The sequence below is a fragment of the Lontra canadensis genome, unplaced genomic scaffold (genome assembly GCF_010015895.1).
Source record: "Lontra canadensis isolate GAN:19392208 unplaced genomic scaffold, GSC_riverotter_1.0 scaffold9, whole genome shotgun sequence".
Lineage (NCBI taxonomy): Eukaryota > Metazoa > Chordata > Mammalia > Carnivora > Mustelidae > Lontra > Lontra canadensis.
In genome coordinates, this window is record NW_022631003.1 from 35382017 (window position 1) to 35396491 (window position 14475).

A 14475-nucleotide genomic window follows, 5' to 3' on the forward strand; every position below is an offset into this window, starting at 1 on the left:
CGGGAGCGACTAGCCGCGGCCGCTCTCTGCGCTCTCGGAGACCCCAGCGCCTGCCCTCTGCAGGGGAAGCGACCATGACCAGAGCCCGTGACTTGCCCCCTGGCCACTTCCCCTAGAAAGAAACCCTTGAAAAAGTTGCATTAAAAAAAAAATCCTTGCGCTGACCTTTGGGGCCGTAGGGGCTGAAGAAACGTGCGTGCGAGTGCAAACAAGAAAGCGAAAGGTGTGTGTGCATGGGGGGCCGGCGGTGGGGGGACCCTCCGCTGCCACTCTGCCTAACGCTGTGCTGAGGCCGCCCCCCGGGACCCCGGGGCTGTGATGAGCCCCTGCAGGCGGGCCCGGCGACACACGTCCAGAGGGGCCATGGCAGTCCTGGCGTGGAAGTTCCCGCGGACCCGGCTACCAGTGGGAGCCAGTGCCCTTTGCGTCGTGGTCCTCTGTTGGCTCTACATTTTCCCGGTCTACCGGCTACCCAACGAGAAGGAGATCGTGCAAGGGGTGCTGCAACAGGGCACGGCGTGGAGAAGGAACCAGACGGCGGCGAGAGTCTTCAGGTACCCCCCCTCGCGGCTCCTCCCAGCTCGTGTCCTTTTCTCCCAGTGCGCCGAGGACAGGGTCACTGGCTAGGACCGCCTTGCAGAGACATCTCTTTCTTGCAGTGCTTCTTGTCCTACTTCCTTTCTCTGCAATTTCTAAGCCTGAAGACTTTAGTCGGGGGTCCTTCCCCACCCCTTACACCAAGAGATGTGCAGACACCTGCTTTACCCACCTAAAGCCTGTAAGCATTTCTTCCCCAGCCTGAGTTACAGTCCGTGATTCGTTAATAACTGGTGGGAAGGAGAATCCAGGCTAACTTTGTCCTTTTCACATAAAGAGAATTTATCTCTTGGGCTCTGCAGATGTTTGAAGCTATAGAGAACTAGAAGGTCAGAGGCATCTTCCTGAGGTTAGGTGAGTGGTTGGTAACATAAATCACTTATGACGGAGTGATGGGCAAATCTTGGGCAGGAAAAACATGGACACCTAGCTAGGATCCCGCTGCTTTGTGCAGAGTGCCCATGACAAAACACAGAACACTTACTGGTCCCCTCAGAGCCGGGTACTGTGTGATTTTTATTGAAGACTCAACAACTTTCCAATAATAGATATTATTCCCATCTGACCAACCACAAACTGAGTCTCCAGAAGGAGGAATTCTTTCCCTGAGGTCATGACATGTCCCTTTGAAGTGTGGGAGCTGACACTGTGATCAGGTAAAGCTCTATAGCTCCCAGCTCTTTTTTTTTTTTTTTTTTTTTTTTGGCTTAGGTTGTGGATGCCTTCTGGAGGATGGGAGATGGGCTTTAGGTAGAGACTTGACATCAGAAAACAAACAAAAAAAACTCAGGTTGGATATTAGAATGCTGAGGATAGCTCAGAGATTGTAGTTTCCTTTCCTTTCCGGGAATTTCAGCTTAAGTGTCTAAAAATAAGTTCTTGGCAGCGGGGGTTGTGTAGCTAGACTGGAGGGAATGCAGTGCTGCTTCCCCTTCCTCTCCACTCTCCTGGGCATGTTCAGGGGGACGCACAGGGGCTTCCACGAGGGCCAGGTGCCCTTTTCCCCTTCAGTCCCTGGGGCTAAAGATGCTGCAGTTGGCCCTTCCTGAGACTATAGTGCGTTCCTTTGCTCTGCTAGGATCTTTCCAAGCAGTATATATGGGCAGCTGAGAGCCAGCCTGAACATTTTCACTACCGTTGGTTACGGATGTTCAGATAGATGTATAGATGTTATCTGTAAATTTCAAAAAACTTTTTAAACATATGTGTTCCTTCTCCTTGGGCCTGCTTTTGGGAAGATGGTCAAAGAGATAATACCAGTTCTTGCAGGGGAGAGCAGATGAATTCTTTGAACTGGGAGGGAAGACTTTCCTTCTCTCTTTTTCTTTCAAATTCAGCTATCATTAAGTTTAAAAATAACCCCATACCCCTTAAAAGTATATAAGGGCTAATTTTCTCTCACCTTCACAGTATTGATTGTTGGACTCAAAAGCACTCAAAAGCCGTAGCATCCAGCAATTCTTTTCTCTAAAGGCAGAAAGCACTTTTATCCCAAGTAATATAAGGAAATGAGTTAAGAACTTCCCTTTGGTTTATGATGAAAGAGTCCTTTTTTTTTTTTTTTTTTGTATAGGAGGAGGACTAAGGAAGTTCCTTTAGAGCATAAATTTCTTTTGCAGGACATAATCAAGTGGAAAAGGCTTCATATTCTGAGAAACACAGGCTGATCATGTCTGAGACACATTTGTCCCTTGCTATCTGTAGCATGGAGTAATCTTCAGTGTGTTTGGCTATCGCTTGGTTTAGTCTCTATGTGTAGAGAATTACCACTTAAAATCCACACACTATAAAAAACTGCCTCACACATATCCCTCAAAGTTAGTGTCTATAAAATTGTGTAAGATGCACCGTTGCTTGTTGAAGAGTTTGGACTTTGGAGTAGAATTTTAGACTAGTAGACTTTCTAGGCTGTGTGCGCCATGACTAGATAGATAAGCAGCAGAATAACTTTGGCAATCCATACTATCTCTTTGAGTCTTAGTTTGCTTATGTCTCTCTCTCTCTCCATATTTCTTTCTCTCTCTCTCTATATATATATACATATATATATAATATATTTATTTTTAATCTAAATTCAATTAACATATAATGCATTATTTGTTTTACGGGTACAGGTCCGTGACTCACCAGTCTTATATAATACCCAGTGCTCATTATAACACATACCCTCCCCAGTGTCCATCACCCAGTTGCCCATCCCCCCACCCCTCTTCCCTCCAGCAACCCTTAGTTTTTTTCCCGAGATTAAGAGTCTCTTATGGTTTATCTCCCTCTCTGATATCACCTTATTTCACTTTTTCCTCTTTTCTTAGGGATAATAGTATTTACCTTGCAAGGTTGGTATAGATTTAAATTAAAAAAAAATGATTCCAGGTGTTTGACACATTTACTCAGTCAACGGTGTTGTTATAATTGTCATGAATTATAATTTCCTGTATATGTTACAGCTTAAATAAGGACTTCGGGCAGCCTGTAAGAATTTGGAACATTTTGCCTGCCAAATTTGCAGAGCAACATGACTGGTCAATATACTACTCCCCCACCTCCCAGCTTTTTACACTGTACCTGATAAATAGGGATGAGGAGGTTTAAAAGATGAAAGTATTATGCTTTGTTGAGTCAAAAATTTTTGGTACTCTGCAGGTGTAATAAAATCTGTTGTTTTACACATGTGGATTGTTAGTATGTGGGTAGTACTGTATGTTTTAAAAATATTAGACAGGTCAGCCAGAGGTCTATATTATGTTAAGAAGGCACAACTTTTGCAAACAGATGGCTGTGTTTTCCACTCTAAAATATCTTCTGCACAAATAGAAATATATGTACACAAATACACAATATGCACTTATGGGTGGAGATAAATGTACATTTATTCATAAACTGTAATGACACCATGAATATGTGTAAATTTATACACATATTCATATATACACACATACAAATTACAATCAGTCAATTTTTTTTAATAATCCTATTTTTTTTAGTGTTCCAAGATTCATTGTTTATGCACCACACCCAGTGCTCCATGCAATACCTGCCCTCTTTAATACCCACAACCAGGCTCACCCAACCCCCCACCCCCATCCTCTCCAAAACCCTCAGTTTGTTTCTCAGAGTCCACGGTCTCTCATGTTTCAATTCTCCCTCCGATTTCCCCCAATTCATTTTTCCTTTCCTTCTCCTAATGTCCTCCATGTTATTCCTTATGCTCCACAAGTAAGTGAAACCATATGATAATTGACTCTTTCTGCTTGACTTATTTCACTCAGTATAATCTCCTCCAGTCCCATCCATGCTGATACAGAAGTTGGGTATTCATCCTTTCTGATGGAGGCATAATATTCCATTGTATATATGGACCATATCTTCTTTATCCATTTGTCTCTTGAAGGACATTTTGGCTCTTTCCACAGTTTGGCTATTGTGGACATTGTGGCTATGAACATTGGGGTGAATATGGCCCTTTCCACTACATCTGTATCCTTGGGGTAAATACCCAGTAGTGCAATTGCAGGGTCATAGGAAAGCTCTATTTTTAATTTCTTAAGGAGTCTCTGCACTGTTTTCCAAAGTGGCTGCACCAACTTGCATTCCCAGCAACAGTGGAAGAGGGTTCCCCTTTCTCCACATCCTCTCCAACACTTGTTGTTTACTGTCTTGTTAATTTTGGCCATTCTAACTGATGTAAGGTGGTATCTCCATGTGTTTTTGATTTGAATTTCCCTGATGGCTAATGATGATGAACATTTTTTTCATGTGTCTGTGCCTGACTTGTGTCTGGTGTATAATAGTCATTCATTAACCAATATTTAATGAATGACTATTATACACCAGACACAAGTTAGGCCCTGGGAGATAGCAGTGAACAGTTTGGACAGATTGCTTTCTCTGAGACAGCTTACGTCCTACTGGGGAGTGACTGACGAAAACAAAGGAGTAAAGCAATAAGAAGATTTAAAGTGCCATTAAGTGCTATGAAGACAAAGGAAAGTATTTCGTTATGTGTATAACCATTAGAATTTCAGATTACATTTTGCCCTCTGTGCTTTCATTTACTTTTGTGATTTTTCTCCTTCTCTTGGCTCAGACCTAAATACAACTTCTCAGAGGGGAACCTTGACCAATTGCATAGGAGAAGCAGCAAGAAAGTCACAGAGCTGCAAGAGTTTTGAACTAGAGGAGGTTTTTGTAACATCCACATGGCAATAGAAGGATAAAAGAATCAATTGACCGTATCACAGAAGTACTGGAGAGTTTCTGTGCAACTCTTGTTGCTTCTGAATGAGTAGTCAAGTAGTGTGGGAAAATGCCGAACCAGAGTGGCACGGGCCTTACTCTCTTCCACCAGGGCCTTACCCACTTCATTTGCTTCTTTGAAAGAAACTTCAGCTCACAGTTTATGCTCAAGGCTTTATCCTTTGCAGCAGACATAGTAACAATGACAACAATAACAACGACAAAACTGACAAATGATTAGGAGCTTATAATGTGTGTGACACTGTGCTAAATGCTTTACATGTACTGTCTCCTGTAATTCTCCTAACAACCTCGTATAAGTGGACACATTATCATCCACATTTGTAAAGAGGAACATACCCGTGTCCCTGCCATTAAGGATTTACTATAATCCCAGGGACAGGCATGTGTGTATAATTAACTAACCACCTGGACCTAGGGCCATCAAAGAGAGGAGCATAGCAGAAAGAAGAACTTATGGACTCATGAGATGTCAGAACATGGTTGGAATCCCAGCTGTACCCCTTTCTGGTTGTATGATCATTGCTAAGTTCAACCCTCAGAGCTTTGGTCCCCCCATTTGTAAAATGGGGTGTGTAATAATTTCTTACAAGTTATAGTGCAAAGTACATGCACTATAAATTTCTGCATGTAGAAAGCACCTAGAACGATGCTTGCTACATACTTCTGTTCAAAGCATGTCATTATAATGAGAGAAACACAAGCAAAGTGCCAGGGAAGTTCACAGAACATGGCTTTTAATTCTGCTGGAAGGAGAGAAATCAGAGAGGAGGTAGTGTTTGCACTAAGCCTTGAAAGATGGTAAAATTGGGTGGTAGTAAGAGGTAAGGACAGAAGGATATTCTAGGCAGGGAGAAGAGAAAAGGCAAAAGCAGGGAGGTGTAGAAATTCTTGATGTGCCTCCTGCGTGGAAAGGTATTAATTCTCCCACAGAGAAGGTAGTAGGAAGGCAGACTGGGAGATAGATGGAGGCCAGGTCACAATCTCTGAATGGGCTTGGGGTATTGTTTGTGCAAAATGAACAAACATCAAGTAAGTATCAAAGGGTACTGGCCATGTGTCAGTTGTCAGCAGTGTTGGCACATCACTGTTACTGAATTAGGGGGTAGAAGATAACATACCAAAGTGCTTGGAAAATTCTGTTTATTCACTGGGTGCTAACCATTACTCTAAGCCATGATGTTCCTCCTTCCTTTCCCAAATTCTGAATGAAATACTACTCTAAGCATTTCTAGCTTTATGTGCCTTTGTTTCTGTCCACATTTTTGAATCTGTGGATCCCGGAAACATCAGATATTTCCATAGCTGCCCTGGTGGCTGCAAAAGGGCTCTTGGAGGGGGTGGCAGGGAAGGCAGGTGCAGCCCTCTGTATCTATGGGATGTAAGGCTTATGTTTGGTGAGGTGGAGATTTATGGAATTCACTTTAAAAGTAGTTTGGGAGGGGCACCTGGGTGGCTCAGTGGGTTAAAGCCTCTGCCTTCGGCTCAGGTCATGATCCCAGGGTCCTGGGATCGAGCCCCACATCGGCTCTCTGCTCTGCAGGGAGCCTGCTTCCCACCCCCCCTCTCTCTGCCTGCCTCTCTGCCTACTTGTGATCAATGTCTGTCAAATAAATAAATAAAATCTTTAAAAAAATTAAAAAAAAGTAGTTTGGGAAAAAGATAGGTTAATACATTTTGGTGCTTAAGAAAATAAGCTTCAATTATGTTGTGGATTTACAAATGTGAAAAAACTTCATAAGCAATAACCACAATAGCAAGAATAAATCATTAACACTGATTGGGTACATAAAATGTACCAGTCCTTCTTCTCAGTGCTTCTGTTTCTTATCTCTTGTTCTCATAGCTACTTCACAAAGTAGGTATTTGTATGTTCTTTGTTTTATGGATGAGGAGATGGAGATTCAGAGAGATCCATTAACGAAATGATGGGTCACTTTTCCAACCCAGAGCTCTTTGACTCTAAGCCTTATGCTTATTCCCTGATAATCTTAGATAAATGAGGTACAGCTGCCTATATCCCTTATGATCTGGCCATGAATACTTCTCCAACATCATCTTTCATCAGCATTCCTCTTTTGGTATGGTCATACTGTTGAGGGTTCTAGTTGCTGAAACAAGCCAGGCTGTGTTGGTTTGGCTTGTGTCATTCTGTCTGCCTGAAATGTCTTTCCTTCAAGGCTGCAACCCCTTGCCATTCACCTGGCCAATTCTTACTCATCTCTTGACAACACGTTTACTGGTCAAGAGCAAAGGTCCCAAAGTTAGTTGTGATTCTACCATTTGCTATGTTCTTGAGCAAGTCAGCCTTCAATGTCTGTTTCCTCATCTGTAAAATGTGGCTGCTGCTGCTTTTTATTTTTAATGTGGCGTCTTGTAGGATTGTTGTGAGCATTAGAATAGATAATGCACTGAAAAATCTTCTGGCATATAATAGTGCTTAATCCATGTTCTCTCTCATCAAGGCAGCCTCCCTTACTCCTTTCTTCCTTCCCAGGCTGTGTTAGAAGCTTCTCCTCTCTCTCTCTCTCTCTCTCTCTCTTTTTTAATGTGCATTTCTTTAATTATCAAAAAACATTTACTACTATGTATCTACCACTATTATCATAGAAGATGCTAGAACTATAGCCGTTAACTTAAAATTTACTTTCTTGAAGTTCATGGGCTAATGAGTGGAGACATAATAAATAGATAAATATATAAATACAAATACCTGGTCGTGACAGGTGCATTTTTCATGATGCTGTATTAAAAATATCAGTTTATTTGTCTGTCTTTTTTGCTGGCTCATTCATATTTGCATTCCCAGAGCTGAGCACAATTCCTGGCACAGTCATTTTTGTTGAGTTATTGTGTGAGAACGTTTTGGCAAGGTATGGGACCAGATAGCTAATCAGTCCGTCAACAAATACTTAATGAGGTCCAATATTCTGCTTGGCCATGTGGGCATCAAAGGAGGAAATGACATCCTCTCTATTTTGAAAGAGTTCTAACTTTAGGGCAGAGTTTTTCATCTCAGCACTACTAACATTTCGGGCTGGAAAATTCTTTGTTGTGGAGGGCTGTCTGTACATTTTAGAATATTTAGCAATATCCATGGCCTCCATCCACTAAATGAAATAAATAGATATGTCTCCAGATTTAGCAAAATGTCTTCTAGTGGGCAAAGTTGCCCCCCCCCCCAGTAGAGAACCACTGCTTTAGAGAAACAAAACCAACCCAACTGATGGGATTTAAGAAAAAAAAATCCCAGAAAATATGACATGAAGAGCTAAATCTGGGAACTACAAACCATAAATGCTTTGACTACTGGAAGAAGAGTGGATGAATTATACTTTGGTAGATGGCCAGGTCTTGGTTAAAGAAAGGTAGCAAGAGGAGATGCATTTTGGGAAATTTACTTTAAGCAACTGTCTCTATTGAAAGCTTGTGTGAGAGCTGGCTAGGGTTCTCACCAGGGTCCCACTTAGACCTTGGCAAAAGGATCCAGGGGGCCCTCACTCTGTTTCTCCCTTGGTCTCAGCTCTTTGCAAAGGGACAGGGCACTACTGGGACCTTTGTAGACCCTGGAATTCCCTGCCCAAATGACCCACGCCCACTTCTACAGCCTGCCTGACTGCATGGGGAGTTTCCCCCGATCCCCCATCCCCAGAGTGGCTTCTCCTATTGCTGTGTGCACTCCTCAGCCAAGGGATGGCCAGGGAACAGCTCTCTGTGGGAGACAGAGGCTGTGGAAAGAACTTGGATATGGGACTGGGGGTTCACATGGACATGTGGGGATGCTCTCCCCATGTTGCCCTGTTCCTGTATCAAACTTCCTGAAGTTTGAGAATCCTTAATTTGAACGTGGCATCCCAGTTTATTATGCAGGTTTATTTGTTCAGGGACAAGGGTAGGAGGTTGGAACATATTTTTTTTCTTATCTGTTTGTTGATTTGATTGTAACTTTTAAATATTTAGATACATTTGTGCTTTTGTCCTCTGCCTTGCAAATTGAGATGGTTTTTTGCAACTTGGAATTCTATTAGTCTTCATTTTGGAGAGAACTACTTAAGGAGCTCATTGGATTAGTTGAATAATTTTATACATTTGTGTAGAGTATGGCCAGTTTGTCTGTTGATAAAGTTGTGTTAGGAAGCCAGAGCTGGTGAATTAAGAACATACAGAATATAACCCACTGAATGAGAAGGTACAAGCTGCTCACGCGGATGTGGGATGGTGGGTGGGGGGGAAGCAGGTGGTTCCCTCAGCATTGGAGGTCTCACTTTGGGGAAGGAAACCCATATGGGGTCATTTTGATTGAGGACGCTGTTTTCAATAAGCCCCCACAAAGGAAGTAGAGTCCCAAGATTTATCAGATCCTAGAATTGAGGGCATGCAATGAGCTGGAGGAAGGGCAGGCCTCTGCCCCGGGGTCATGAATGAGCAGGAGCTCGAGAGTAGAGTAGGGAGCACCTATTACTTGTAAGGTGGTTGGAGCCGAGGTCACTAACGTTTTTTGAGCTTGACTGTAAGTGATCATTTTAAAAGGTTCCCCGGGAAAAGTACAGCAGGAACTTAAGGTGGAAATCCTAAACTTAAGTTCTTGTCTAAATGTCCAGACTGTGGGTGTAAGCAGGGTTATCACACTGTAAAATGTTTAGGCAGCAACTCAGAAAAACAAAAGTCATTTTTTCTTAAAAATTGTTTTTCTCATCACAGTTATAAGTCATCTTGGAACTGATGCTAAGTATGTGTAATTAATACAGTTTCTTTGATGGAGTTAATAGATTTCTAGTAAAATACAGTACTTTTCAGCTTTTCATTCTACTTTGGCTCTGTTGGGAGTTGTGTGATCTTGTGCGAGCTGTTTAACCTCTCTAGTCCTTTGTTTGGTTATCCGAAAAATGGTCTGTAGGATGCTAACCCACTTCATATGTTTGTGATGATAATTGAACTAATTATTGTAGAATCATAGCCGTCCTCACCTGACTGGTGAGATGACAGGATGCTTGTCCCCACCTAGAAAGAGCTTTGACTCTGGGGCCCCAGCGAGTCAGGTTTTGATCCTGGTTGTGTCATTTATTAACTTTGTGACCTTGAAAATTTTTCCTGGCCTCTCTGATCCTTAGCTGTGGGTGGCAGTACTTACCTTAAGAGGATTAGGTGTTGAATTATTGCTGATGATTAAGCCGTAATGATGGGAAAAGCGGCTTCCTGGGACACATCTGATGCCTATTACTTGTACTTTCAGTAATGGAATAGCTAATGAACTGTGCCCTTATGACACACCCTCTTCTTCCCTAGCGCTAGTACTAAAGTTGGGTAAAATGGCCAGTGGAATTTTAAGGAAGAGCCATAAGTCACCTGTTTATCCACACTGACTAACTGCCTCTTTGCACCAGGGAGGAGCTGGGAAACAGCAGTGAAAGTTAAGACACGGTTCCTGATTTTATAAAATTTAGAGTCTGGTCTAGTGTCATTAGGTAACTTAGTAAGAAATTGAGTAATGTAGTGTTCTAAGGGCTACGGTTGGTCTATTTCAGATAATTGTGCGGAGTTTCAGAGTGACTGATTTTTTCCTTCTCTGTTGGACTGTCTTCTCGCTATGGCATTGCATGCAAGGGAAGCAGCCAAGACCAGAGGAGCTGTGTCACTCTTTTAATTAGGTGTCAGGAGGAAGCTGAAGTGAATTCAGAGTTACACATTCTCTGTTATTCAGGGCTTAAGTAACAGGGTACGCTACCAGAGATTTCTAAGTGAGTATAATGAGAACGGGCTTTTGGGGAACAAATTGCTTGTTTCAGTTACTGATACAACAAATATATGCATGATTTTATGTCCCTTGTACTTATTTAAAAAATCTATACTGTTCATTATTTGTCTGATTTTAGAAGTAATAGATGCTGTAGAAAAAACTTAAATGTAGTAAAAAGGAGAAAAAAACCCATGCATAATTCTATCCCTCAGAAGTATTTCATTGTGAACACTGTTTCTTTTGTGCATATTGGTTTGCGCCTGTGTATTCCTAAATGGTGCATATTTGTATATTTAGTTCTATATTCTCTTTTATCCACTCAGTGTTATATCTTTAACATTTTCTCATATAAATAAATAATTTTTAACTGCCAAGCTTGTGATAAAATGCTTTACGATTTTCATTTTGGAAAAATGTTATTTACTGTGAATTTTTAAAATGTTATCACTTTGGAACAAATTACTTTCTTCCAAAGGATCCTTATAAAGGATATCATATTTGCATGTTGGATTTTTTCTTTAAATATTTCTTCATATATTTGGTAAATACTGAGCATGGGAAATCAAAAAGCCTCTTGAAAGAGTTCTGCTTTCTCGAAGTTGGCATTTAAATGGTAAGAGCAGTACTTCGTAAAAGTAATTGACATTTAATCACCTAGAGACAAACATTGCTAATATTTTGGCATATAGTTTTCCAGAGCATTCAGTGCTTCCTCTATGTGTGTTTATAAAATAAAAATATAATGAAATTTGACAGTATACTGTAAAATTTTTTTTAAAAAGATTTTATTTATTATTTCAACAGAGAGAGATCACAAGTAGGCAGAGAGGCAGGCAGAGAGAGAGAGGAGGAAGCAGGCTCCCCGCCAAGGAGAGACCCCCATGCGGAGCTTGATCCCAGGACCCTGGGATCATGACCTGAGCTGAAGGGAAAGGCTTTAACCCTCTGAGCCACCCAGGGGCCCCTAAAATTTTTAGTAACAATACATGTAAAACTGTATCATTCCTTCTTATTTTTTAAAAAATTCTTTATTTAAATTCAGTGTAGTTAACATATACTGTGTTACTAGTTTCAGGGGTAGAATTTTAGTGATTCATCACTTACATATAACACCCAGTGCTCATTACATCAAGTGCCCTCCCTAATGCCAATAACCCCATCCTCTCACCCACCACCCCTCCAGCAACCCTCAGTTTGTTTCCTAGAGTTCAGTGTCTCTTATGGTTTGCCTCTGTCTCTATTTTCATCTTATTTTATTTTTCCTTCCCTTCCCCTATGTTCATCTGTTTTGTTTATTAAATTCCACATGTAAGCGAAATCATATGCTATTTATCTTTATCTGACTTATTTCACTTAGCATAATACCCTCTAGCTCCATCCACGTTGTTGTAAATGGCAAGTTTTCTTTTTTTGATGGTTGCATAATATTCCATTATATATATATACCACATTTTCTTTATCCATTCATCTGTCGATGGCTATCTGGGCTCTTTCCATAGTTTGGCTATTGTGGACATTGCTGCTATAGACATTGGGGAGCAGGCACCCCTTAAGATCACTACATTTGTATCTTTGGGGTAAATACGCAGTAGTGTGATTGCTGCATCGTAGGGTAGCTCTATTTTCAACTTTTTGAGGAACCTCCATACTGTTTTCCAGAGTGACTGCACCAGCTTGCATTCCTATCAACAGTATAGGAGGGTTCCCCTTTCTCTGGATCCTTGCCAACACCTGTTTTTTCTTGAATTATTAATTATAGGCATTCTGACTGGTGTGAGGTGGTATCTCATTGTGGTTTTGATTTGTATTTCCCTGATGCTGAGCGATGTTGAGCATTTTTTCATATGTCTTTTGGCCATTTGTATACCTCAGCCCTTTTTAATGGCTATAGGTTTTTGTTTGTTAGGATAGTTAATGATTTATTTAATCCACTATTATTCTGTATTCATGTTGTTGCAGTTTCTCACCTTTGTAAATGATACTGTGATGAACATCTTTGTATATACATCTTAAACATTTAATCTGTTTATTTTCTTAGTATAAATTTCTAAAAGTAGTTTCTTGACATTTTTTTCCCCCTCTACAATCAATTCTTATAACTGGCTTCTTTGGTTATTCATAGAAAATCTTCAACTTTGGCTAAGGGCAGATTTGAGTTTTTCTCCATTTCAGTATAGAAAGTGATTGCATAAATAGAAAACATACAATGATTGTTAACACTAAATGATGAAATTCTCCTTTGGAAATTTTCAAGAGGTGGAAGCAACTAGGAAAGATTCCCATACAATGGGATGTGTACGGCAGCAGTCCCCTCTTTGAGCATTGTGGAGACATTTCTATGAGGAATTTATTTAGTTCCCTGGAAGATGTGCCTTTGTCTGTCATGATTATTCTCTTCATTACAGAACAGTTCATAACTGTTTCATTCTTATTTAAAAATGTAATTAAACACATTAAAAGTGTTCCATTTTTTATTTAAAAAGAAATGCCTTTATGGGACCATTTGTACTATTTTCTAGGATTTAAGCAATTAAAAACTGTAATTTAAAAAGAAGTTTACTTTTCCTCATGACAAGCAAGGTAGAGATTTCAAGGATTAATGTCCTAAATTAAAAAAAAAATTATGTGATGACTATTATTTTAAGAGTCACTTTCCTATATACTAAAATTGAAAATCTTGGGGGTTCGTGTCTGGGTGGCTCAGTCAGTTGAGCTTCTGCCTTCAGCTCAAGTCTAGGTCTCAGGGTCCTGGTTTCAAGCCCCATCTTGGCTCTGGGCTCAGTGGGAAGTCTGCTTTTCCTTCTGCCCCTCCCCCCTGCTTGTGCTCTTTCTGTCTCTCTCTCCCTCTCTCAAATGGATGAATAAAATCTTTGAAAAAAAAAATAGAATTGGAAATCTTGGGCTTGAAACTAGAACAGATCATAGCCACCTGTGTGGAGGATGAGAGTACAGCAGAAAGACACAAAAATCCCATGATGATATTTTGTTGGGTTGGTTTTTTGGAAGTTGGGTGTTGGTGATTGATTGTGTTAACACTGGGCTAATCATCTCTATCCTGTGTCCTTCTTCTTTGCACCAGTTTGAAGCAGCCATACATACTGTTGCTTGGGTGCTTTAGGGTCCGGCGTTGTCTTGTTTCTATTTGTCTGCCTCTGATCATTCATCACAGTCTTACTAACAAGTACTTATTTTACTAATGAAAACATTCCATTTTCTGCAAGGCCTGTAGAAAGCTGTCTAAGTATCTTTCAGGGATAGATTCATTTATTACCTGATATTGAGATTCCATGCTATTAGTACTCACTACCAATTCATTTGTTCACTCCTTCACTCATTCCTTTTTTCAGCATCTAACTGTTCGGTGCCTTCTGTGTGCCGGGCACTCTTGCTAGATGCTGAGAATCAAGTAGTTAACCAAGAAGACATGAGCCTTCCTCTCATAGAACGGATAAGCACACAGCTTACATTATAAAAAGAACAGTAATATTCTCCAAGAAAATCTCTCAACTCCTTTTTGTGGAGGAAAAACAAGTCCAGGTTTAAAATTTCACTTTTAGAATTTTGCTGTGTCTGTGTTTGGGCCAAAATCCCTCCTCTGATTCCCTCTGGTTTTGTCCTGCATTGTGATCATGAAGCCAGAGTCCTTTGTACAGTTTAGTGGTATGATATCTTTTAATGCTGGTTAACCTATGCAACGTGTGAAATATTAAGGAGGGAAAAGGCCTTCAAAAAATTGCTAAAAGATACACACACAAGTACATGGGGGAAAGCAAAGCCCAATTACCGGTAGAATGAAAGAGACCAGGGCAGGCTGGCTTGGATGGGGATTTACTTTGTATGCAGCTAATCTGTTTTAAAGATTTTTTTTTTTAAAGATTATATTT

General features: G+C 40.7%; 1 protein-coding gene across 3 annotated transcripts in view; it reads left to right on the top strand.

Annotated features, from left to right (window-relative positions):
- The first annotated feature begins 291 nt into the window (after positions 1 to 291).
- The window catches only part of ST8SIA1 (ST8 alpha-N-acetyl-neuraminide alpha-2,8-sialyltransferase 1), a 138938-nt gene continuing 124754 nt past the window's right edge, over positions 292 to 14475 (top strand). For 2 of the 3 annotated variants that reach the window (XM_032855290.1, XM_032855293.1), the window contains exon 1: positions 292 to 554. In XM_032855290.1, the coding sequence (XP_032711181.1) occupies positions 319 to 554 (236 nt within the window). In that variant the 5' untranslated portion in view covers positions 292 to 318. The remainder of the gene's footprint in view (positions 555 to 14475) is intronic. The other variant, XM_032855292.1, reaches the window with a different exon arrangement.